At 44.6% G+C, this 27,360-nt stretch overlaps 1 protein-coding gene and 1 long non-coding RNA gene across 2 annotated transcripts in view; one reads left to right on the forward strand and one right to left on the reverse strand.

Annotated features, from left to right (window-relative positions):
• The first annotated feature begins 9,976 nt into the window (after positions 1-9,976).
• LOC115108918 (uncharacterized) lies at positions 9,977-11,082 on the forward strand. Its single transcript, XR_003860437.2, has 2 exons — positions 9,977-10,315; positions 10,595-11,082. It is a non-coding gene; the product is annotated as an uncharacterized LOC115108918 (long non-coding RNA).
• LOC115109451 (FERM domain-containing protein 4A-like) overlaps positions 10,621-27,360 on the reverse strand; it is a 177,598-nt gene continuing 160,858 nt past the window's right edge. Inside the window, 9 exon segments of the mRNA XM_065009760.1 lie at positions 10,621-16,368; positions 18,492-18,591; positions 23,116-23,687; positions 23,796-24,134; positions 24,382-24,543; positions 24,689-24,824; positions 24,827-24,925; positions 25,043-25,099; positions 25,323-25,554. Of these exon segments, the coding sequence (XP_064865832.1) occupies positions 16,266-16,368; positions 18,492-18,591; positions 23,116-23,687; positions 23,796-24,134; positions 24,382-24,543; positions 24,689-24,824; positions 24,827-24,925; positions 25,043-25,099; positions 25,323-25,554 (1,800 nt within the window). The 3' untranslated portion in view covers positions 10,621-16,265.

A 27,360-nucleotide genomic window follows, 5' to 3' on the forward strand; every position in this document is an offset into this window, starting at 1 on the left:
TTAAAAGTAACACGTAATGTGCCAAATGTATAAAATAGTGGGGCAAAAAAGTATTTAGTCAGCCACCAATTGTGCAAGTTCTCCCACTTAAAAAGATGAGAGGCCTGTAATTTTCATCATAGGTACACTTCAACTATGACAGACAAAATGAGAAAAGAAATCCAGAAAATCACATTGTAGGATTTTTTATAAATTTATTTGCAAACTGTTGTGGAAAATAAGCATTTGGTCACCTACAAACAAGCAAGATTTCTGGCTCTCACAGACCTGTAACTTCTTCTTTAAGAGGCTCCTCTGTCCTCCACTCGTTAACTGTATTAATGGCACCTGTTTGAACTTGTTATTAGTATAAAAGACAACTGTCCACAACCTCAAACAGTCACACTCCAAACTCCACTATGGCCAAGACCAAAGAGCTGTCAAAGGACACCAGAAACAAAATTGTAGACCTGCACCAGGCTGGAAAGACTGAATCTGCAATAGGTAAGCAGCTTGGTTTGAAGAAATCAACTGTGGGAGCAATTATTAGGAAATGGAAGACATACAAGACCACTGATAATCTCCCTCGACCTGGGGCTCCAGCAAGATCTCACCCCGTGGGGTCAAAATGATCACAAGAATGGTGAGCAAAAATCCCAGAACCACACAGGGGGACCTAGTGAATGACCTGCAGAGAGCTAGGACCAAAGTAACAAAGCCTACCATCAGTAACACACTACGCCGCCAGGGACTCAAATCCTGCAGTGCCAGACGTGTCCCCCTGCTTAAGACAGTACATGTCCAGGCCCGTCTGAAGTTAGAGAGTGCTAGAGAGCATTTGGATGATCCAGAAGAAGATTGGGAGAATGTCATGTGGTCAGATGAAACCAAAATATAACTTTTTGGTAAAAACTCAACTCGTCGTGTTTGGAGGACAAAGAATGCTGAGTTGCATCCAAAGAACACCATACCTATTGTGAAGCATGGGGGTGGAAACATCATGCTTTGGGGCTGTTTTTCTGCAAAGGGACCAGGATGACTGATCCGTGTAAAGGAAAAAATGAATGGGGTCATGTATCGTGAGATTTTGAGTGAAAACCTCCTTCCATCAGCAAGGGCATTGAAGATGAAACGTGGCTGGGTCTTTCAGCATGACAATGATCTCAAACACACCGCCCGGGCATTGAAGGAGTGGCTTCGTAAGAAGCATTTCAAGGTCCTGGAGTGGCCTAGCCAGTCTCCAGATCTCAACCCCATAGAAAATCTTTGGAGGGAGTTGAAAGTCCGTGTTGCCCAGCAACAGCCTCAAAACATCACTGCTCCAGAGGAGATCTGCATGGAGGAATGGGCCAAAATACCAGCAACAGTGTTTGAAAGCCTTGTGAAGACTTACAGAAAACGTTTGACCTCTGTCATTGCCAACAAAGGGTATATAACAAAGTATTGAAATAAACTTTTGTTATTGACCAAATACTTATTTTCCACCATAATTTGCAAATAAATTCATTAAAAATCCTACAATGTGATTTTCTGGATTTATTTTCTTCTCATTTTGTCTGTCATAGTTGAACTGTACATATGATGAAAATTACAGGCCTCTCTCATCTTTTTAAGTGGGAGAACTTGCACAATTGGTGGCTGACTAAATACTTTTTTGCCCCACTGTACATCAGTCAATCCATAAGGAAAAAATACATTTCGGAATACCAGAGCCTTTTCCTGCCCACAACTTCAGTTCTTTGCTGTTGTATCTTGCAATAAGTAATACCCATGTTTAGATATCAATTATGATCATGGTCACAGCCCAATCGCAATTACTTATCCGCTATTATTAGAATTGGTTAGACGTAGGTAACTGTCCCTTATTTGATTCAGTTATTTAAATACGACTCCATTCTCAATATGTTATTCCAGCAGACCATTTAGGCAACAGACCAAGTGTATTACCTCGGAATCGCCATTCATGTTTGTTAGTTAAGAATGATCTGTTAATTGAATGATTAGAATATTCCGCCCTGAAACATGTTGTATGGAATTGTATGGAATTGATTAGAATGTATAAAATCATAATCAATAAATGTTTAGTCCTAGTCAGAATTAGGGTAAAACAATATGTCTTTATGGTATTTTAAACACAGACTGTCTGAGCTCGGTGCCGACCTGACTAGAGATTTGGGAGAGAACGTCTCAAGGACAAGGTCACTAATCTCTGTCGGCTGGGTAGTGAGACAGTGTGTGCGTAGCAGGACATTGTGTGTGTCTGTTTGTGTGTGTGTATGGTTGTGTGTATGTGTGTGCGTATGGTTGTGTGAATGTGTGGGCGTGAGAAGTCAGTATGAAATGAATTGTTTTGTATTCTTGACTTTAGAACGTTCCCGTGAATAAACCTGTTTGACTATTTTAGCTGGGCCTGGGTTATGTACCTTGAGAACAAAATTATCTTATCAATGTTGAATTGAAATAACGAAGAAATCCAGCAAATAACACAATTATGATGGTTTGTAGTCTTAACATCTGGGACATAATAATGACACAATTGCCAGAAAATAGCCCTACAGGTCTTATATCGGCTGAAAGCTTCAATTCTGATTTACAGTAGCTATTACAGCGAAAACATGCCATGTCATTGTTTGAGGACGGCGCCCCACATTAAAATACTTTTCCACCGGCACAGGTTTCATACATTCACATATAATGATGAAATATTCACTTACTTTTTGAAAATCTTCCTCTGATTTGTCATCCAAAGGGTCCCAGCTATAACATGTAGTGTTGTTTTGTTGGATAAAATCCTTCTTTATATCCCTTAAAATCAGTTTAGTTGGCGCCATCGATTTGAGTAATCCACTCGTTCAACTTGCAGAGGAAGCAATCCGAAAATCTACCCATAAACTTTGTTTCAACAAGTCAAAATACGTTTCTATGTACTCCTCAGATGCCCTGAAATGTAATGAAACTATAATATTTATTTCGGAAAGAAGTATGTTCAATAGGAAACCGATTTTAGCAGGTGCGTAATTTCTTCATGACGCGCGCAAACACGAATGTCCAAGACTGTGTCCTTCTACTAAAACTGTTATTTCTTATTTGTTTATGACAGTAATATACATTACTCACATGCATGTCTGTTTTCTACTTTATTTTCTTTGCAAATGCTCCGCTACCTGTGTTAAAACTTTGCATGTGTCATTCATGTGCTTCATGTGCAATGTTTGCCGGCCGCGGGGGTTCATGTGACGCTAATTGTATTGCGGAAATCAATCAATTTGGCTGCTTTACCCGTCATTTGTCAATAGTTGTCTACAAACAAACGTACACATTTAACGGTATTATTTCAGTCGTACGGTTAGTTTATAATTTAATTATCTGCAGCAGTAGGTTTAGGGTTTGCATTTTATTTGATTTTTTACACGTGTCATGTATTTCACACAGGTACAAGTAGTTCCTGCCTGTCGATTCATCTGTTAGTTCTACCCAAGTAGTTCCTCCCTGTCGATTCATCTGTTAGTTCTACCCAAGTAGTTCCTCCCTGTCGATTCATCTGTTAGTTCTACCCAAGTAGTTCCTCCCTGTCGATTCATCTGTTAGTTCTACCCAAGTAGTTCCTCCCTGTCGATTCATCTGTTAGTTCTACCCAAGGGGCCAGGGTTCTGGTCTAGAAGCACAGTTTCAACTGCTCTTACGATCTTGCTTCGGTACTGCAGTTTAACTGATGTAACACCTAAAGATTTTGCAATTGTTTTCGACGCCATTCCCTCAGGTACTGCTCTGTTATTCAGGAACGTGTCAAGACCTGATCCTCAGAGCCTACCTTCTATTGACCCTGTTGACCCATCAGTAGGAAAGATTTGTTTCTCTTTTGGTCCATTCAACAACAGAGTGATACGAACCTTGCTTCAGCAGGATGTTGTATCTTGCATGACCTTATGTCATGCCTTATTGGAATGGATTTATTGATAATATCTGATGGGAAAAAGTTTGGATGTTGCCACACACATACCTACTTGTTAACAAAATTAAGGAAGTTTCCTTTAAAATTATTCATAAATATTATCCTGCCAACCACTATATGAAGTAGTTTAAGGAAAACATCAACTCAAATTGCTCCTTTTGTAATGATCACCCAGAAACAGTGTTGCATCTTTTTTGGCATTGTATTCATGTAAGAAAACTGTGGCAAGACATCAGTAGATTTATAATTGAAAACATTTATGAAGATTTTACACTATTGTGGAGAGATGTACTGCTTGGATTCTTTACATAAGATAGAAATAAGCGGAACCATTTTTATGTAATTAATTTCATTATTCTTTTGGCCAAATTTCATATACACAAATGTAAATGTTATTGTTTTACACGAATAATCAGTTGTTCTCTTGAAATGACTTGTTTTCACAATTATATTCCCATGTCAAGTGGCCAACTAATTTCTTCTTCGGATTTTAATGGTGGTGTGCATACCAATATTAAGTGCATTACCGCCACCTAACGGGCTGGAGTGCGTTGGAAACTATGGACGTATTCTGTACTCTACTCTACATGAGCGGAGGAAAGAAAATAGTGCATAGTGTATTTCAGTTTGTTCTGGATGGGTTTTGAGTAAACTGGGAAAGTTTAAGCATATTCCCATGGATGTGAATGCCTTTGATGTTAGTATGCATGACATTGAAGGAAGACATAATCTGTGGTTTCTGCTGCTGGACAGTTGGAACATTAACCTGTTGTGTTTTCCTATTTTATGAAGAGAGTGGTTAAGGCCTTTTCGCAGATGGGTGATGATTATATCTCATCATGTTGATTGTCTTTTGTAGTTATTGCTGAGTGAAACCAGTAGATGGATAGAATGTAAATACCTTCCCTTTTCCCTGTATGTCCATTCCTTTGACCATTTGTCGGTGATTTCAGCAAGCAACCAGATGATCACAACACTGGACTCAGAACTTCCCTTCCTATTTTCTGTCTTGACACATTCTTTATTTCTCTCCACTAGGTGGCAGTGTACTGTTACACTAATTATATGATCGCTTCATTCTAGTCATGTATCAGCGTCTGTTATTTATTCATCATATGCTTGCATATTATAATCAATCATCTCTTACATACTGGTTATATCATTGAGATAAACTATATCTTCTTCCATTCGAATCAAGTAGAAGCCCCGAATGGTATGTAGGGAGGACCATTATAACTTGTTTATTTTTGTCACGGTAATTATCATGTTTTACCCCCTTAGAATTATTAAATTTTTTAAAATAAAACGTTCATTTGTTATGCAGCTAGTCTTACAGGTACATCGCATTGCAGAGTTGAATGGTCTCCCCGTTCCACAACGGCCGTGGTCTCACCTGTCGGTAGACCTCCGTCTCAGGGGAAGACCACGGTTCTGGTTGTTGTGGATCGGTTTTCTAAGTCCTGCCGTCTCCTCCCATTGCCCAGTCTCCCTACGGCCCTACAGACTGCGGGGGGCTCTATTTACCTGCGTCTTCCGGCGCTACGGGAGGACATCGTCTCTGATCGGGGCCCCCAGTTCACGTCCCGAGTGTGGAGGGTCAGCTTGACCTCTGGTTATCACCCGAGAGTAATGGGCGGGTGGAGAGAGTGAACCAGGAGGTGGGTAGGTTTCTGCGGTCGTATTGCCAGGACCGGCCAGGGGAGTGGTCAAGGTACGTACCATGGGCGGAGTTAGCCCAGAACTCACTCCGCCACTCCTCCACGGACATGTCACCATTGCGTGTTGGGCTACCAGCCGGTCCTGGCGCCGTGGCATCAGAGTCAGACCGAAGCTCCTGCGGTGGAGGAGTGGGTGCAGCGCTCTAAGGAGACCTGGAGGGCCGTCCAGGAATCCCTCAAGCAAGCAGGTGGACGGCTGAAGAGGAGCGCTGACCGCCACCGCAGTGAGGCCCCCGTGTTCGTACCGGGGGACAGGGTCTGGCTCTCGACGACTCCTACCGGAGGTGGCTCCCCTTCCTATTCGGGTGGTGCTCGGCGGTAGTCGTCACTGGACTATTAGCTGCCACCGATCCCTTTTTCCCTTTTCTGTTGGTTTGGTCTGATTTGTTTCACCTGTTTCTTGTTTAGACTTTTAGTTTGGCTATTTAAGTCTATTTAAGTAAGAATTTTGCTATGACAGTCGGAGTGGTGAGGTGAATCAGATCAGTGCATGCCTCAGCTAACGTACTAACTAACCTTGAAATGGAGAGAAAAACCAAACCCATAACACACACACACACACACACACATCTCACTCCTACAGTGGCTTGCAAAAGCATTCACCGCCCTTGGCATTTTTCTAGTTTGTTGCCTTACAACCTGCAATTAAAATATCATTTTTGGGGGTTTATATAATTTCAAATCAAATCAAATCAAATTTATTTATATAGCCCTTCGTACATCAGCTGATATCTCAAAGTGCTGTACAGAAACCCAGCCCAAAACCCCAAACAGCAAGCAATGCAGGTGTAGAAGCACGGTGGCTAGGAAAAACTCCCTAGAAAGGCCAAAACCTAGGAAGAAACCTAGAGAGGAACCAGGCTATGAGGGGTGGCCAGTCCTCTTCTGGCTGTGCCGGGTGGAGATTATAACAGAACATGGCCAAGATGTTCAAATGTTCATAAATGACCAGCATGGTTGAATAATAATAAGGCAGAACAGTTGAAACTGGAGCAGCAGCACGGCCAGGTGGACAGCAAGGAGTCATCATGTCAGGTAGTCCTGAGGCAGGAAGATGAACCTCCGTCCCAGTCTCAAATCTCTGCAAGACTGATACAGGTTTCCCTCAAGAATTTACCTGTATTTAGTGCCATCCATCATTCCTTCAATTCTGACCAGTTTCCCAGTCCCTGCTGATGAAAAACATCCTCACTGCATGATGCTGCCACCACCATGCTTCACGGTGGAGATGGTGTTCTCTGGGCGATGAGAGGTGTTGGGTTTGTGCCAGACATAGCATTTTCCTTGAATGCCAAAAAGCTCAATTTTAGTCTCATCTGACCAGAGTACCTTCTTCCATATGTTTGGGGACTCTCCCACATGCCTTTTGGCAAACACCAAACATGTTTGCTTATTTTTTTCTTTAACTTCTTGCGTCGAGCCATGCCGGATCCGGTAGCGTAATCATAGCCTCAAGCTCAATACCATAACGCAACGTTAACTATTCATGAAAATCGCAAATTAAATTAAATTAATATGCTAGCTCTCAAGCTTAGCCTTTTGTTAACAACACTGTCATCTCAGATTTTCAAAAATATGCTTCTCTACCATAGCAAACTAGCATTTAGCATTTAGCGTTAGCATTTAGCATTAGCATTTAGCGTTAGCTTTAGCAGGCAACATTTTCACAAAAACCAGCAAAAACATTCAATAAATCATTTACCTTTGAAGAACTTCGGATGTTTTCAATGAGGAGACTCTCAGTTAGATAGCAAATGTTCAGTTTTTCCTGAAAGATTTTTTGTGCAGGAGAAATCGGTCCGTTTTGTTCGTCACGTTTGGCTACCAAATAAAACCGAAAATTCAGTTATCCAAACGCCGAACTATTTTCCAAATTAACTCCATAATATCGACTGAAACATGGCAAACGTTGTTTAGAACCAATCCTCAAGGTGTTTTTCACATATCTCTTCAATGATGTATCGTTCCTGGAAGTATGAGTCTACTTCTGTATCGCATGGTACAAGGATTGCCACTGGGAATTACGCACCGACTTAGACAAAGGACACCGGACGGCCCCCTGGCAAATGTAGTCTCTTATGGCCAATCTTCCAATGATATGCCTACAAATACGTCACAATGCTGCAGACATCTTGGACGAACGGCAGAGCGCATAAGCTCGTTCACAGCATATTCACAGCCATATAAGGAGACGTTAGTAGAACAGAGCGTCAAAAATCCTGATCATTTCCTGTTTGAAGTTTCATCTTGGTTTCGCCTGTAAGATCAGTTCTGGGGCACTCACAGATAATATCTTTGCAGTTTTGAAAACGTCAGAGTGTTTTCTTTCCAACGCTGGCAATTTTATGCATAGTCGAGCATCTTTTCGTGACAAAATATTGCGCTTAAAACGGGCACGTTTTTTTATCCAATAATGAAATAGTGCCCCCATAGCTTCAAGAGGTTAAGCAATTGCTTTTTTTCTGGCCAGCTCTTCCTTAAAGCCCAGCTCTGTGGAGTGTATGGCTTAAAGTGGTCCTATGGACATATACTCCAATCTCTGCTGTGGAGCTTTGCAGCTCCTTCAGGGATATCTTTGGTCTCTTTGTTACCTCTCTGAATAATGCCCTCCTTGCCTGGTCCGTGAGTTTTGGTGGGCGACCCTCTCTTGGCAGTTTTGTTGTGGTGCCATATTCTTTCCATTAATTATAATGGATTTAATGGTGTTCCGTGGGATGTTCAAAGTTTATTATATTTTTTTATAACCCAACCCTGATCTGTACTTCTCCACAACTTTGCCCCTGACCTGTTTGTAGAGCCCCTTGGTCTTCATGGTGCTGCTTGTTTGGTGGTGTTGCAGACTCCGGGGCCTTTCATAACAGGTGTATATATACTGAGATCATGTAACAGACCGTGTGACACTTAGATTGCACATAGGTGGACTTTATTTAACTAATTATGTGACTTCTGAAGGTAATTGGTTGCGCCAGATCTTATTTAGGGCCTTCATAGCAAAGGGGGTGAGTACATATGCACACACCACTTTTCAGTTGTTGTTTTTTTTTTAAATTTTGAAACCAGTGATTTTTTTCATTTCACTTCACCAATTTGGACTATTTGGTGTTTGTCCATTACATGAAATCCAAATAAAAATACATTAAAAATACAGGTTGTAATGCAACAAAATAGGAAAAACGCCACTGGGAATGAATACTTTTGCAAGGCACCGTATATCCATCAGTTTATCAAAACAGAAGGGGTCATGGGCCCCAAGATGAATCAGCCCTGGGTTGGAGAGACCAGAGCAGGGTCGCATGAATGCACACACACATACACAAATCACGAGTTTGTGATGCTGTTGGAGGTTCTGGTCCATTTAAGTGGTAGCGGGGGATCTCCAGGTACTGCCTGTGGTCCACAAGCAAGGTCAAATATATACACACTTTCAAACATGCACACACCATTCCTAAAGGATTCCTAAATAAAGTGAGGGAGGGGAACCAGGTTCTCACGGCATGCCGAGCTAACAGCTTCCAGCTGTCTCTTGGCTGAGAGTGCTGCTATGGGAACACCAGTGGGGAAAATAGGGATTTATTAGAGAAGAGAGGGAGTATAGCGGGGGAGGTGGGGATAAAAGGAGAGAATGGGAGAAGGGGAAGAGAAAATAGAGGGAGAGGGTGGAAGAAAAAGGACAAGGGGTGAGAGAGAGAAGGCAGAGGGAAGAGAAGGATTGCTAAAGGCTGGAGTTTACTTCTCTGATGTGAGGGGATATTCAGTCTCCAGTTTTAAAGAGATGGGGTCCCCTAAAAATAAAGGGGTCCCTCCCCAATGCTTCACTCCGTATATGTGTGTGAGGCTGAGCACACATTAATATAAGTGTGTGTGTCTCCATTGTTCCCCCACAAAGGACATGAAAGTTCTTAGTTCTCGCAAGTCTTGCTTCTAAGTCTCCATTTTACACACAGGAACAGCCAATGGGTTCTTAGTTGTAAACATTTCCTATTCCACACTCTCGGCTTCAACCACCCAAAAGACAAAGCAGGGCCACACATAGTTTACAACATCACATGGCAGCTCAAGAGGGCACAATAAAGCTAAAGCAGACACGTTAGCCATGTAAACACATCAGCAGACATGTGAAACCCCTAAAACACAACAGCAGCCGGGATCCTTCTGTTTACCTTTCCTGTGTTCTACTATTGCCGGTAGCGACAGAAAACCATTGTCCTCTGAATGGAACAGCCCCACCTCTCCTTGCAGGACATTCCTTCAGTAGGAAGTGAATAAGGCGGTATGACATAAGGTAGAGTGTTTGTGTGTGTGTGTCTGGGACAGAGGAAGTGGGGAGTCAATATGAAAGGTCCCTCTGATAAGCCTGGCTGAGTCAGTCTCTCTCAGTGGATCTGTCTGTCAGCATGGAGACTACAGGGGTGGAGGGATCCACTGTAGTGAGTGTTCTCCTCTTCGTTCTTTTCCCATTTGAATGTGGCTTCCTCTCCTTCATTTGCAATATGTTGCGTGCCAGGCCAGCCTATTGTCTTCAGATAGGTGGTCACGCCTACGCAGATGCTCGTCCCTCAACCGACCCATCGGTCAGTGCAGGCAAAATCGTTATGCTATCGGATGAAAGACGAGGCGAGCCAGGGATTTACTTCCATTAATCCAAAGTTAACATAGCAGGATAAAGGTAAGGATGCCACTTTGGGCTACGGAGATGTGAGAGAGACACGCTGCTCCTAAAGCTTTAGAAAAACACAACAGACTTAATCTTCTTTAACTATGAAAATGTTTTATGTTTCTATGAAGTACAGACAGTATGAGCGTAGGGGGTATACATAGTATGCTTCTACATCCGCATTGCTTGCTGTTTGGGGTTTTAGGCTGTGATTCTGTACAGCACTTTGTGACATTGGATGATGTAAAAAGGGCTTTATAAATACATTTGATTGATTGATTGACTACACAGAGAAGAAGAGACAAGAGGACGCCATCTTGAGAACATTCAGCAATAATTTATTTTCCTAATCTCAATAACCACCAAGTCTTCTCATCTGGACATTTCATCATCAGTTGCCAACAACACCATTTAGAAAAATGTACAGTTACTATACAAATTCTTAATAGAAAAAATAATAAATTAACTGTTGAATTCTGTCTTTTTTTGTGTGAATTCCACATTGTTTTTTTCCTACAACACCTTTTTGTCAGGTTAACGTTGAAGAGAACAAATCAAATCATGTTACATGCTCTATGGTCTGGTGGAGTGGTGTCTTACTGAACTGGCGCCTAAAGGAACGGTTTCCATTCTGCACAACTGGTATTAAAACTATTGACAACAATGAGGAGAGTCTATATCCTATGTGACAAAGCAGTAACTGGTCATCATGTAGCACCTGAAAGGATTCTTACTATGTTACTCTGTTAGAACTTGGAAACAATGTTAAAAACTCCACATAGGCTTACAGTGCCCCTCCGTACAGCATGTTCAGGAAAGAGGTTGATAAAATAGTTAGTTTAATCTTCTTTAACTATAAAAATGTTTTATGTTTCTATGGAGTACAGACAGTATGGGCGTAGGGGGTACACATAGTATGGTCGAAGGGGGGGCTATAGAAGAGGGTACAACACACAGCGTCACATTGGGCTCAGAGGTCAGAGATTACCACAGGGGTTAGGAGTCAAAGGTCAAACTGGGTGTTGTCATGGATACAGAAATTATTCTCTGTTTAGGAGGAAAAGGTGAGGGGAGAGGGATGGTCTTACCACATGGACTGCTCATGTTTTGGGTTTATTTGTTCATTGTTGTTTGTTTCGGGAACCACAGAGCATGCATGGTATGGTGTGAGCTAGCAGAGGTGGCTCATTCAGGGGGAATGGACAGGCTAACAAGCCTTAGCATAGCATAGCATAGCTGATGGCAGAATGCAGTTCCCCAGTGATTCTAAGTAGGTGAACTACAGGAGAGGTCAAACACAGCATTTTACCAGGACACCTTGCAGTGAGGCAGGGTTGGGGGCTGTAAAACTCCTACAAACAGAAGGAATTTCAGGTCCAACTTGCTGCATGGTACAAGTTCAACTAATCTGACAGGGTAAGATTTTTGTGCAATCTTTAAACCATGTTTTATATTTGTGTTTTTTAAAGATTCAATGGAGGATATAAACCCTGTACAAAGCACAGGCAAACATGTGCTTGAGAGTCCGCAATGAATAGTTTTGTTTGGGTTTTTGTACACACAATAAGGACTGTCCACATACAGCATTACAACAATGTTAGGCAAAGGTTTCTTTTCCCCAGTACAAAACCATAAGGTGTGCTTTAAAATACTTGTTTTAGAATGAGCTTATAACAAGAGTTGGTCTATGTGTCGGTCTACGTAAGCAAGAGGTGTATGGAATCTATAAATTAAATGTAGGGGTTCAAGGGTATGGCTATACGTTCTCGTTGTGTCACAGCCCTGTTACCGTGGGATACGGTGATGGCCTCACTTACTAAACCAATGTCAAAGTTCAGAGTTCATTGATGACATCATCTATACTGAACAAAACTATAAATGCAACATGCAACAATTTTTTTTTTTTTTACTGACTTACAGTTCATATCAGGAAATTAGCTTTTTAAATAAACGCACTAGGTCCTAATCTATTCATTTCACATGACTGGGAATACAGATGTGCATTTGTTGGTCACATACACCTTAAAAAAAAGGTATGGGCATGGATCAGAAAACCAGTCAGTATCTGGTGTGACCAGCATTTGCCACATGCAGCGCAACACATCTCCTTTGCATAGAGTTGATCAGGTTGTTAATTGTGGCCTTTGAATGTTGTGCCACTCCTCTTCAATGGGTGCGCGATTATGCTGGATATTGGAGGGAACTGGAACACTCTGATCCACGTTGATCCAGCACATCCCAAACATTCTCAATGGGTGACATATTTGGTGAGTATGCAGGCCATGGAAGAACTGGAACATATTCAGCTTCCAGGAATTGTGTACAGATCTGTGCCACATTGGGCCGTTCATTGTCATGCTGAAACATGAGGTGATGGCGGCGGATGAATGGCACGACAATGGGCCTCAGGATCTCGTCACTGGATCTCTGTGCATTCAAATTACCATTGATCAAATGCAATTGTGATCGTTGTCTGTAGTTTATGTCTTCCCATACCATAATCCCACCGCTCCCATGGGGCCCTCTATTCACAATAATGAAATCAGCAAACTGCTTTCCCATGGCTTATCGTGGAGAAATTAACATTCCTGCAGTCAGCATGCCAATTGAACGCTCCCTCAAAACTTGAGACATCTGAGGCATTGTGTTGTGTGACAGAATTACACATTTTAGAGTGGCCTTTTATTGTCCCCAGCACAAGGTGCACCTGTGTAATGATCATGCTGTTTAATCAGCTTCTTGATATGCCACACCTGTCAGGTGGATGGATTATCTTGCCAAAGGAGAAATTCTCCCTAAAAGGGATGTAAACAAATTTGTGCACAACATTTGAGAGAAATAAGCTTTTTGAGCATATGGAACATTTCTGGGATCTTTTATTTCAGCTCATGAAACAAGGGACCAACACTTTACATGTTGTATTTATATTTTTGTTCAGTGTAGTAATAGAAGCACAATAATATAAACACCCTGTTTGGTTCTGGTGTGACATTATTTCTATACTATATGTGTGTGTGTTACTTTTTTATATTAAATCTGGATTTACTCTTACATCATGAATGTGTTGTTATGCAGATGTTCTTAATCCCCTTATATGTATCAAAAAGTCAGGAGGAGAACTAGATGAAAACTGGTTCTGTATAGGCCTATAGTTTATATATAAAACAACTAGGTAATTCAGTTAAGAACAAATTCTTATTTACAATGACGGCCTACCTCGGCCAATTGTGCACCACCACTATCGGACTCCCAATCATGGCCGGATGTGATACAGCCTGGATTTGAACCAGGGACTGTAGCAAAGCCTCTTGCACTTAGACCGCTGCGCCACTCGAGAGCCCATAGTTTTCATATATTGTGTTTAACTGTGTATGTTGTGCTCTGGTATCAAAACTTAGATTGAATACTTAACTTGACATCTCTCTGATTGGTGTATAGACCTCTTCCTGCTGTTCATTTGGCTCTGGGAAGCAGGATCTCTATACAGCAGACACTTCCTCTGCTAGACTAGGAACTGGGCCCTGTGGGATTTGTAGTTATATGGTTTGTAGTTTTAGTGAGCGGCTGTTTTCAGCAGGGGCGCGACTTTGGTTTAAGAAGTTGGGGGGACATATTATTATTATTATTATTATTATTAACATTCCAAACAGCCTACCCGACTGCCCGAAGGCGTCCGCATGGTCCTAAAGCACACCGTTGCCTAGTTTTGTTTCACATTCCAATGATAAAACTGGGGGTGACAAAAATGCAATTTCAGAATGTGCCCCCCCCGCCCCCAGTGAAAGTAGCGCCCCTGGTTTTCAGTGCTGGGTTAGAGTAAAGACATAGATGGCACCGCTGAGAAAAGAATGTGTGTATGTGTGAATCCACACACAAGATGTGTGTGTGTTCTGACCGGTTGATAGATGTTAGGCAGAGAGAGTATAGCCTGAGATAATGACCTGTACAAATGAGGACCCTCTGGAGTTTACAGGTCTCAAGCTTTATCTAAATATTAACCCCCAAATATACTACACTGGTGTCTGAGACAATGACCAATCTTGGGGTTGGACAGACAGACTGACAGATTGACGTGACACAGACAGACTGGTCCTTAAACATGGGTTACATCCCGTTTTTAACATAGGACTGCACAGACAGTCAGGTGTATGATGTCACAACGCATGGAGAAGTGTTTAATATCTCACCAATCTCATCATATGCACAGCTCGACTGTGAGGGAGGGGTGTGCCCTTCGCTACAACTGTGTGATTGACAGCTCCACACAGCCCTAAACATCCAATTAGCTTTCACCTCTCACCAGAAAGTCAAATGAAGGGGAGGAGCCAGATGAAATAGACCACTGAAAGCCTGCAGATATGTTTGGAAATAAACCCACAAAACTACATGTGTTCTTAATTCCAATTCAACCCAAAACTACTACACACATTGCTACAGTTTCACCCAAACTCAAGACATTAGCTTTAAGCAAGAGATTCCTAGCATATTCTGGCTCTCCAGGACCCAAACCCTGAAGAAGTGTTTGTGGCCCCCAGTCGGTCCCTCTCTGTCTCTGGTCTGGCTGAGCAGGGCCCCCATTCCATCCCTGTCTGTCTCTGGTCTGGCTGTGCAGGGCCCCCATTCCGTCCCTGTCTGTCTCTGGTCTGGCTGTGCAGGGCCCCCATTCCGTCCCTGTCTGTCTCTGGTCTGGCTGAGCAGGGCCCCCAGTCCGTCCCTGTCTGTCTCTGGTCTGGCTGTGCAGGGCCCCCAGTCCGTCCCTGTCTGTCTCTGGTCTGGCTGAGCAGGGCCCCCATTCTGTCCCTGTCTGTCTCTGATCTGGCTGTGCAGGGCCCCCCGTCTGTCCCTGTCTATTTGTGGTCTGGCTGTGCAGGGCCCCCAGTCCGTCCCTGTCTGTTTGTGGTCTGGCTGTGCAGGGCCCCCAGTTCGCCCATAATCTCCCAGTACAGCTAAGCACAGTGCCCCAGCATAGTGGCAAAACATCCAAGTCCAGGAGCTCACTGCTCAGTAGCAGTGTGGATAGTCCCAGTATCAGAGACTAGTTGATCAGTCTGGCTGGCTGTTGTACACCCCCAATCCAGATGACTGACATCCCAATAGATGTGCTCAGAACTCCCAGCAGGATCCCAGTAGAATTGACCAGTCTTTCCGTTCCTCTGAAAACTCCCAGTATGTGGGGTGCAGCTTCCAGTATGATAAACCAGTGTTCCCAGTGTGTCCATGGAACTGGTGCCATTGTTCAGTCAGGTGGATCTTTGGTTGTGGGATAGATAGTTGGGATTGGGATTATAATATTTGGGAATGTTTGTACGTTTGTCTTTTGTCTTTCAGATCATCTAGAATTTTCCAATAATCTGCTCTGCAATTTTCCTAAAGGGTGAAAAAGTAATTGAGTGTCTCCCAAGCAATATTTTCATTTTTTTGTACAAAACGATACAGAGAAATAAACAAAGACTTCAACAATGAAATTTACCTAGCAGATCCAGCGTACACACACAGGCCCAGAATTTGAGCCAAAACACATTTCATCTTGCAGGTATCCTCTGATTGGCTGGCAACACACTGGGGTCAGGGGTAGATATAAGTCAGGGCCTGAGGGCCGTGTAGTCTGGGCAGGGAGTTGTGTGTGTGCTCTTACCCCCCCACCTCCCCCTTTCCCACTCCTGGTCTCCCTGGGGCTCAGACTGAAGCAGGGTCAGGGATTAAAGGTCAGAGTTCACGATCATTCAGCGGTTCTGTTTGGCTGTTCCACAGCAATAGTCCTTCCTATAAACTCCAGCTCAACCAAACTTGACATGCACATAAAATGATAAAGGGAAATATGGATAAAGGGAGGGATGGAGGAGGGTTTCCTGTCCATGATGAGGCCAGTCTAGTCAGGGCTAGAGGACAGGTTGGTGGAGGCAGTAAGGGTCAGTGTTGAGGGTCAGTAAGGGTCAGTAGGTGTTAGGTGGTGGTCAGTAGGTCAGACCAGGGTTCCAGGTTTGGCCTTGTCGTGTCCGTACCACTGGACATCTGCCAGCTCTGAACACAGAGGACTGCTGAGAAAACAACTATCATTGAATGACCTGCAGAGAGTGAGAGAGAGAGAGAGAGAGAGAGAGAGAGCGAGAGAGAGTGAGAGAGTGAGAGAGAGTGAGAGAGAGAGAAAGAGAGCGAGAGAGAGAGAGAGAGAGAGTGAGAGAGAGAGAGTGAGAGAGAGAGAAAGAGAGCGAGAGAGAGTGAGAGAGAGAGAGAGAGAGAGAGAGTGAGAGAGAGAGAGAGAGAGAGAGAGAGAGAGAGAGAGAGAGAGAGAGAGAGAGAGAGAGAGAGAGAGAGAGAGAGAGAGAGAGAGAGAGAGAGAGAGAGAGAGAGAGAGAGAGCGAGAATACCATTTTTACTTATGGAAATACTGGAGGACTGATGGCTTATACACTCTGCTTCCACAAAATCTACAGAAGTTATTGTTTTCTTCGCTTAGTAAAACTGTTGGTCACTTCTTCGTCAAGGGGAAGGAAACAAGGACTGTAACAAATCGTTATGATCAATGAACTTGATTGGTTTGTGTCGTTTTGGTCTCATTGCTCTGATGGTTACTGTCTTTGTCTAGATCTAAAGCTTTTGTGAAAACAATGTGTACAATCCATAAGGCCTTTCCCTCTTTTCAGGCCTCATTTCAAACTGGCCAATCACTCCTCCTATATTGCTGTCTCTATGGCAAGGCACACGTCCTGTTAGTGTACTAGTCTAAAACTACAGTAGGTGACTAGAGTGCATTTCTGTTTCTCCGCTCGCTACCCGCAGTGTCCAATCGTTCACTCCCCTTCGTGGTTTTAGAATGAATGAACTGGTATTATTTTGGATACTCCCTGTGGCTACTGCTTAACAATCTTTGAGGGGGACTGAATGAGAGCACACGCCTGGGAGAAGTCAACAGTGAGGAACGCTATTGAGTTGACTAAGTTCAAGTTCAATTAGGGCTGGTAATAGAGTACAGAGTGAGGGTTAGGATTTACTGTAGTAATAATAATAATACATTACATCTGTGAAGCGCTTTTAATTCTACAAGAATAATCTCATAAAATAGTTTTTGTTTTACGAAAGCAAATATACGTATAACCATATCATAAAAGCATCAATCAAAGTCTAGGAGGAAGGGTAGGCCAGCCGATAAAGATGAGTCTTAAGGCCTGCTTTAGAGAGCAGCCACACACAGCAGACATGCAGAGTCCAGTTACAGTCATAGAAACAGAGCAGATAGAACAGACACCATTCCCAAACTTGCTATTAGAAAGGATTAGAAACGGGAAGAGCCTATTCAACTCAGCATTTGGTACAAAACTAAGAATATTGAAAACAGATTATATTTCTATACCTTTGATCTAGTTCAGGTTCTGTTTCTACATATCTAGTCAAGGGGATCTATTTCTATGCCCCTGATCTATTTGAGTTTCTGTTTCTATGTCTCTGTTCTAGGTGCCAGGATTTATTCTATTGGGAGTCTAGGAGTGTCCAGACCGACAGTATCGGTTGTTTCTATGGTTCTTTATTGTTGTTCTGTAGTTATCTGGTATATTTGTTGTATTTCTAGGTCTGTGTTCTGGGAGAATCCTGGCAGACAGACAGTACCTCTATGCGTCAGAGCTGGGCTGAGTGGGAGACTGACACACGTCTTCAGTAGGAGAGCTGTCTGCTGTACCGCTAAACCAGGAAAGACAGACAGACAGACAGACAGACAGACAGACAGACAGACAGCAGAGAGGTTAGTACAGGAGGAGAGGGAGAGAGGGAGAAAGATAAAGAGGGATGGAATGAGAAGGAAAAATAGAGAAGAGTGAAAGAGAGGAAAGTTAACAAATCAGTTAGTCCTTTATGAAGACAAGACAGCCATGTGATCAGTAGCTAGACAGAGTACCATGCTGCAGAAGGAAAAAGGTTAGGGGTTGGTAAGGCAGAGGTTATAGAGGTTGTAAGAGAAGCGTAGATGCTGAAGATGTTTTGTGAGGATGCAGATTTTGTCCTGTGAATTGCAATACAGGAGCCAAAGCCTTTAACCCAGGATTAAATGTCAAATAGGATTAGGATCCTGAGTGCCTGGTCTTTAACCCCAAACAGTTTATATATCACTCTGCAAATGATGTATTGGTGTGTGCCTGTGTGTGTGTGCTGTTTGTCTGTGTGTCTGTCATGTGCGTGCATGTGTGTGTCGTACCCGCTCTGCCAGTTGAGGATGTGTTGTGGGCTGCAGGGGGGCGTGGGTGTTGCGGCCTGTTCACTAGAGGGAGTCCCACTCCTCGGGCTGTGAGGGGACGCTGATGTACAGAGAGACACACAGTTATATACACACACACACACATGTCAATAGGTGGTCAAGGGCTGTGTTATCCCAGCTATGCCCCACTGTGACTAACACGACTAACAAGCTCCATTTGGTTCAGGATCGCTTTACACTCATTCACACACACTCTGCTAAACTTCAGCCTCTCCAATGTTCTTTCATGAACTAACTATTCTGTAAAGAATACACACTACTGTTCAAAAGTTTGTCTAGTTTGAGAAACAGATGCATCACAAGTCCTCAACTGGCAGCTTCATCAAATAATACCGGCAAAACACCAGTCTCAACGTCAACAGTGAAGAGGTGACTCCGGGATGCTGTCCATCTAGGCAGAGTTGCAAAGAAAAAGCCATATCTCAAGACTGGCCAATAAAAAGAAAAGATTAAGATGGGCAAAAGAACACAGACAGCGGACAGAGGAACTCTGCCTAGAAGGCCAGAATCCTGGAATCGCCACTTCACTGTTGACGTTGAGACTGGTATATTGTGGGTACTATTTAATGAAGCTGCCAGTTGATGACTTGTGAGGCATCTGTTTCTCAAACTAGACACTAATGTACTTGTCCTCTTGCTCAGTTGTGCACCGGGGCCTCTCACTCCTCTTTCTATTCTGGTTTGAACCAGTTTGCGCTGTTCTGTGAAGGGAGTAGTACACAGCGTTGTACGAGATCTTCAGTTTCTTGGCAATTTCTCGCATGGAATAGCTTTCATTTCTCAGAACAAGAAAAGGCTGACGAGTTTCAGAAGAAAGTGCTTTGTTTCTGGCCATTTTGAGTCTGTAATCAAAGTGTAATTTTTTGGGGTGAAGCCCCAAAATTGCCCTCGCTAGAAGCATGTGTTTCAGACATAAGGAAGTGGATGGCTGCAAACTTTCTACTTTTAAACTCGGACAAAACAGAGATGCTTGTTCTAGGTCCCACGAAACAAAGAGATCTTCTGTTGAATCTGACAATTCATCTTAATGGTTGTACAGTCGTCTCAAATAGAACTGTGAAGGACCTCGGCGTTACTCTGGACCCTGATCTCTCTTTTGAAGAACATACCAAGACTGTTTCAAGGACAGGTTTTTTCCATCTACGTAACATTGCAAAAATCAGAAACTTTCTGTCCAAAAATGATGCAGAAAAATTAATCCATGCTTTTGTCACTTCTAGATTAGACTACTGCAATGCCCTACTTTCCGGCTACCCGGATAAAGCACTAAATAAACTTCAGTTAGTGCTAAATACGGCTGCTAGAATCCTGACTAGAACCAAACAATTTGATCATATTACTTATTACATATTACAGTGCTAGCCTCCCTACACTGGCTTCCTGTCAAGGCAAGGGCTGATTTCAAGGTTTTACTGCTAACCTACAAAGCATTACATGGGCTTGCTCCTACCTATCTCTCTGATTTGGTCCTGCCGTACATACCTACACGTACACTACGGTCACAAGACGCAGGCCTCTTAATTGTCCCTAGAATTTCTAAGCAAACAGCTGGAGGCAGGGCTTTCTCCTAAAGAGCTCCATTTTCATGGAATGGTCTGCCTACCCATGTGAGAGACGCAAACTCGGTCTCAACCTTTAAGTCTTTACTGAAGACTCATCTCTTCAGTGGGTCATATGATTGAGTGTAGTCTGGCCCAGGAGTGTGAAGGTGAACGGAAAGGCTCTGGAGCAACGAACCACCTTTGCTGTCTCTGCCTGGCCGGTTCCCCTCTTTCCACTGGGATTCTCTGCCTCTAACCCTATTACAGGGGCTGAGTCACTGGCTTACTAGGGCTCTTTCATACCGTCCCTAGGAGAGGTGTGTCACTTGAGTGGGTTGAGTCACTGATGTGATCTTCCTGTCTGGGTTGGTGCCCCCCATTGGGTTGTGCCGTGGCAGAGAACTTTGTGGGCTATACTCGGCCTTGTCTCAGGATGGTAAGTTGGTGGTTGAAGATATCCCTCTAGTGGTGTGGGGGCTGTGCTTTGGCAAAGTGGGTGGGGTTATATCCTTCCTGTTTGGCCCTGTCCTATCCGGTGTCCTGTGTGAATTTAAGTATGCTTTCTCTCTTTTTTCTCTCTCTCGGAGGAACTGAGCCCTAGGACCATGCCTCAGGACTTACCTGACATGATGACTCCTTGCTGTCCCCAGGCCACCTGGCCGTGCTGCTGCTCCAGTTTCTACTGCTCTGCCTGTGATTATTATTATTTGACCATGCTGGTCATTTATGAACATTTGAACATCTTGGCCATGTTCTGTTACAATCTCCACCCGGCACAGCCAGAAGAGGACTGGCCACCCCACATAGCCTGGTTCCTCTCTAGGTTTCTTCCTAGGTTTTGGCCTTTCTAGGGAGTTTTTCCTAGCCATCGTGCTTTTACACCTGCATTGCTTGCTGTTTGCGGTTTTAGGCTGGGTTTCTGTACAGCACTTTGAGATATCAGCTGATGTACGAAGGGCTATATAAATACATTTGATTTGATTTGTAAAGGCCAGTTTATTTGCTTCTTTAAGCAGAACAACAGTTTTCAGCTGTGCTAACATAATTGCAAAATAGTTTTCTAATGATCAATTAGCCTTTTAAAATGATAAACTTGGATTAGCTAACACAATGTGCCATTGGAACACAGGAGTGATGGTTACTGATAATGGGCCTCTGCACGCCTATTTAGATATTCCATTTAAAAAATCAGCGTTGTCCAGCTACAATAGTCATTTACAACATTAACAGTGTCAACACTGTATTTCTGATCAATTTGATGTTATTTTAATGAAATAAAAAAAGTGCTTTTCTTTCAAAAACAAAGACATTTCTAAGTGACTTTTGAACGGTAGTGTGTATATACAGTTGTCGGAAGTTTACATACACCTTAGCCAAATACATTTAAACTAAGTTTTTCACAATTCCTGACATTTAATCCTAGTAAAAATTCCCTGTCTTAGGTCAGTTAGGATCACCACTTTGTTTTAAGAATGTGAAATGTCAGAATAAAAGTAGAGAACGAGATTTATTTCAGCTTTTATTTCTTTCATCACATTCCCAGTGAGGTCAGACGTTTACATACATTCAATTAGTATTTGGTAGCATTGCCTTGTAATTGTTTAACTTGTGTCAAACGTTTTGGGGAGCCTACCACAAGCTTCCAACAATAATTTGGGTGAATTTTGGCCCATTCCTCCTGACAGAGCTGGTGTTACTGAGTCAGGTTTGTAGACCTCCTTGCTCACACATGCTTTTTCAGTTCTGCCCACAAACGTTCTATAGGATTGAGGTCGGGGCTTTGTGATGGCCACTCCAATACCTTGACTTTGTTGTCCTTAAGCCATTTTGCCACAACTTTGGAAATATGCTTGGGGTCACTGTCCATTTGGAAGACCCATTTCCGACCAAGCTTCAACTTCCTGACTGATGTCTTGAGATTTGCTTCAATATATCTACCAGTCCCTCCTGCAGCAAAGCACCCCCACAACATGATGCTGCCAACCCCGTGATTCACGGTTGGGATGGTTTTCTTCGGCTTGCAAGTCTCTCCCTTTTTCCTCCAAACATAACGATGGTCATTATGGCCAAACAGTTCTATTTTTGTTTCATCAGACCAGAGGACATTTCTCCAAATAGTACCATCTTTGTCCCCGTGTGCAGTTGCAAACTGTAGTCTTGTCTTTTTTTACGGTGGTTTTGGAGCAGTGGCTTCATCCTTGCTGAGCGGCCTTCAGGTTATGTCGATATAGGACTCGTTTTACTGTGGATATAGATACTTTTGTACCGGTTTCCTCCAGCATCTTCACAAGGTCCTTTGCTGTTGTTCTGGGATTGATTTGTACTTTTCGCACCACATTACGTTCATCTCTGGGAGACAGAATGCGTCTCCTTCCTGAGCGGTATGACGGCTGCGTGGTCCCATGGTGTTTACACTTGCGTACTATTGTTTGTACAGGTGAACGTGGTACCTTCAGGCGATTGGATATTGCTCCCAAGGATGAACCAGACTTAAGGAGGTCTACGATTCTTTTCCTGAGGTCTTGACTGATTTAATTTAATTTTAATTTTCCCATGATGTCAAGCAAAGAGGCACTGAGTTTGAAGGTAGGCCTTGAAATACATCCACAGGTACACCTCCAATTGACTCAAATTATGTCAATTAGCCTATCAGAAGCTTCTAAAGCCATGACATCATTTTCTGGAATTTACCAAGCTGTTTAAAGTATTGTGATACAGTGATTAATAAGTAAAATATCTGTCTGTAATTGTTGGGAAAATTACTTGTGTCTTGCACAAAGCAGATGTCCTAACCGACTTGCCAAAACTATAGTTTGTTAACAAGAAATTTGTGGAGTGGTTGAAAAATGAGATTGAATGACTTTAAGCTAAGTGTATGTAAACTTTCGTCTTCAACTGTGTGTGTGTGTTATATATATCTGTCCTTTACAACGCCTGACCCAATCAAAACTCTAACTATCCTACTAGATACAAGCCTAGCTTAGAACATAAACGGGTCTACGTGTGTGTGTGTTGTCACCCACCTGGTGATCCCTTGGCGAGTGTCCCCACCCTGCTCCCTCGTCCGAGTCCCAGCGTGCCTTGCAGTGAGCTGCTGTCCGACGTGTTGGAGCCGGCGTGACTCCTCTCCTTTACACTGCCCGTAGAGCGCTGGTACCAACACTTCAACTCATCTGACACCACCGCCCTCCCCCCTCCTCCCCCCTCTCGCCCCAGTGAGGGAGTCCGTACGATCTGGGAGCGGGACGGGGTGAGTCTGCTGCTCCCCTCTCCCCCCTCCTCGCCCCCCCAGGTCTCCTTGTAGAGACCCCCGGCTGTGTAGGAGCTGGAGGTTTTGAACTGGGCCTTGACGCTGTAGTGGCCCTCCTGGTCACTCTCCAGGCTGCGCACCACCACCGGGTTGGGGCTGCCCTCTACGTACAGGGGGTACTCTTTAATCCGGTACTGAGACGAGGGCTGGCTCTGGCTGTGGAGGTACACCCCATGCTGCCCTGACCCAGTCCATGCCACCCCCGTACCACCGCACCCTGAACCGTTCTTGGCTGCAAGGTTGGGCATGGAGCCAGAGTTAGAGGAACCAAGGTGACCTGCAGACCTGGAGAGAGAGAGAGGAGGTTAACATACATATTAAACATAGAAACAAATCCTCTGCTAAACAAGCCTAAAGTCAGTCTCTGGACACACCCACCTCTGCTGTACTAACCTGTGCCTCTGTCTCTGTCTCTGCCTGGCTTTGGAAGGGGAGTCCTCTCCTAGGGTGGAGTAGTTTGGGTTGGAGCCTGGAGCTACCCCAGGGTAGTAGTGTTCTGAGCTGCTCTGGGAGGTACAGGACGAACAGTCGTCCAACGGGTCAGAGCCATTGGAGCTGCGAGTCCCCGGGGCCAGGAAGATGTCTGGGCTGCCGGGGGCTCCCAGGGTGTGTGTGTGAGTGTGTGTGTCGGGGTCGGAGGCCAGCAGCTTGCCCTGAGATTCCAGGCTGGAGCTGCGGTTCCTAAAGTGCTGAACCAGACTGTGAAGATGGGTGGGACTGATGTCCACAGACCTGGTGGAGGGGGAGAGATGCAGAGAGTGAGGGCGAGAGATTGAGAGAGTGAGGGGGAGAGATTGAGAGAGTGAGGGGGAGAGATGCAGAGAGTGAGGGGGAGAGATGCAGAGAGTGAGGGCGAGAGATGGAGAGAGGAAGGGAAAGATGGAGAGAGAGGTTACAGTATGGTTGTGACTTTGACCTAGTGAGGTGACCATAGCGCGGTACTTTTCTGACGGTTATTTTGAGGTTATCTGTTGGTTACCTGGTGGTGTGTACGTAGTGAGGGGTCCTGGTCCTCAGGTCGGGGGTGGAGGGCATGCTGGACTGGGAGCTCCAGTGAGGAACACTCCTGATGGGGCTACTCTGCAGAGAGTTACTGCCTCCTGCCTCCGCACAACTACCAGAGCCAGGTAACCGCCTGTGACTGGACAGGGAGAGACAGAGCCCTTAGCAACAGTAATGGTAAGTTTTTCTATCTTCTAATCATTATACTAACATTCAACCAACTATCACATGCCCCACGAGCCCAGTATAGATATATCGTCATGGCAACAGAGTTGACCTCTCACTTGGAGTGTGAAGAGCGTTTCTTGACCCTCTCATAGGGTTCGTCCAGCGAGGACTCGCTCCACATCTTGGGTTTGATGGGGGACTTGTCGTATTCGGAGTGGGCGTAGTGCAGGTGGCTGAGGCCATCTAGAGACTGGGGGGAGGGGGCCGGCTGTGGGAGGGAGGCCGGGGAGGGAGGCCCTTATGGGGAGACGCTGCCGGAGAGAAGGTGGGGGTCCCTGTCATCTGGGGGTCATCTGATAGAGGAGATAGATGGGGGTCGGTTAGATTGATGGATCACTGATTAGTCCCATTTAGAAAGACGCTGATGAACTTTTACATGTATTTTAGTGCCAAAAGAGAGAGAGACATACCGTCGTCTAGGACCAGAGCGTCAGACAGAGAGCTGTCCTCTGAGCCCATGTTGGCCTCTGTGGGAGAGAAGAGGAAAACACTTTCACTATGGCATTAGTTAAGGTGAAGTAGGTGTGTTTCAATTCATGTTCATGAGCACTTCTTGCCATGTGTCTGTGTGTGTATGTGAGTGTGTGTTTGTGAATGTGAATTTGTGATTGTGTGTGTGCCTGGTCTCACCCTCTTTATTACGCGATGTGGTTCTTATAAGCGATTCTCTCAGCATGTGTGTAGTCTCACCCTCTATGATAAGCGAAGCGCGTTGCGTGGGTTTCTTCCCAGAGCGGACACGGTGTTCGTTGATGGCGTTTTCTATCTCCTGGAGTTTCTTCAGCGCGTTCAGGTACGACGTCTTCCTCTGTTTTTTCAGCTTCTTACTGCTCACGTGCGGATCGCTGGCCAGACGCCTCGCAGCCTCTGTGATCTGGGATTGGATGGCAAACTCCCTCTCTAGACGCTCTAGCTCCTCCTCCTGGTGAGAGAGAGACACACACAAGGGTTAGGAAGTGTGACACATGCACACACAAACAAACACACTCACACAGTGAGTGTGATGACACACACTCAGACACACACACTCAGACACACATACTCAGACATGAGTCACTCACATCCACCAGTAACTTAAAGCATGTTCCCAGGCCAGTACAAACACAATGAGGAAACCATCTATCTTCCTTCCTCCCCCACACTTTCCCAGCCCTGCCTTGCCTCCCATGAGAATCCCTAATACACCCCCAACTCTCCCTAACTCTCCCACTCACCTCCATACCTCGCCCAGCCTTGGCTAGCTTCCTCAGACCCCAGTTCTCCCAAAAATCACCCACCCACCGCCATCCTCCTCACTATCTCCTATGGTCGTCCCCAAGTACCCCTACCCATAACACACAGCCCCCTACCCATAACACACAGCCCCCTACCCATAACACACAGCCCCCTACCATAACACACAAACCCTACCCATAACACACATCCCTCTACCCATAACACACAGCCCCCTACCATAACACACATATCCCTACCCATAACACACATCCCCTACCCATAACACACATCCCTCTACCCATAACACACATCCACCTAACCATAACACACATCCCCCTACCATAACACACATCCCCTACCATAACACACATCCCTCTACCATAACACACATCCCCTACCATAACACACATCCCCTACCATAACACACATCCCCTACCATAACACACATCCCCTACCATAACACACATCCCCTACCCATAACACACACCCCCTACCCATAACACACATCCCTCTACCCATAACACACATCCCCCTACCATAACACACATCACCCTACCCATAACACACAGCCCCTACCATAACACACATATCCCTACCCATAACACACATCCCTCTTCCCATAACACACAGCCCCCTACCATAACACACATATAACACACATCCTACCCATAACACACATCCCCTACCATAACACACAGCCCCCTACCATAACACACATCCCCTACCCATAACACACATCCCCTACCATAACACACATCCCCCTACCCATAACACACATCCCTCCCCTACCCATAACACACATCCCCTACCCATAACACACCCCCTACCCATAACACACACCCCCTACCCCCATCCCTAACACACCCCCTACCCATAACACACATCCCCTACCCATACACACATCCCCCTACCATAACACACATCCCCCTACCATAACACACATCCCCCTACCCATAACACACATCCCCCACCATAACACACACATAACACACATCCCCCCTACCCATAACACACATCCCCCCCATAACACACATCCCCTACCATAACACACATCCCTCTACCATAACACACATCCCCCTACCATAACACACATCCCCTACCATAACACACATCCCCCTACCATAACCACATCCCTCTACCCATAACATCCCCACATAACACACATCCCCCTACCATAACACACATATCCCTACCATAACACACATCCCCTACCATAACACACATCCCCTACCATAACACACATCCCCCTACCATAACACACATCCCTCTTCCCATACACAGCCCCCTACCATAACACACATCCCCCTACCCATAACACACATCCCCATACCCATAACACACAGCCCCCTACCCATAACACACATCCCCTAACCATAACACACATCCCCCTACCCATAACACCATCCCCTACCATAACACATCCCCCCCATAACACACATCCCCCTACCATAACACACATCCCCCTACCATAACACACATCCCCCTACCATAACACACATCCCCTACCCATAAC

The sequence above is a fragment of the Oncorhynchus nerka genome, linkage group LG25 (genome assembly GCF_034236695.1).
Source record: "Oncorhynchus nerka isolate Pitt River linkage group LG25, Oner_Uvic_2.0, whole genome shotgun sequence".
Taxonomy (NCBI): domain Eukaryota; kingdom Metazoa; phylum Chordata; class Actinopteri; order Salmoniformes; family Salmonidae; genus Oncorhynchus; species Oncorhynchus nerka.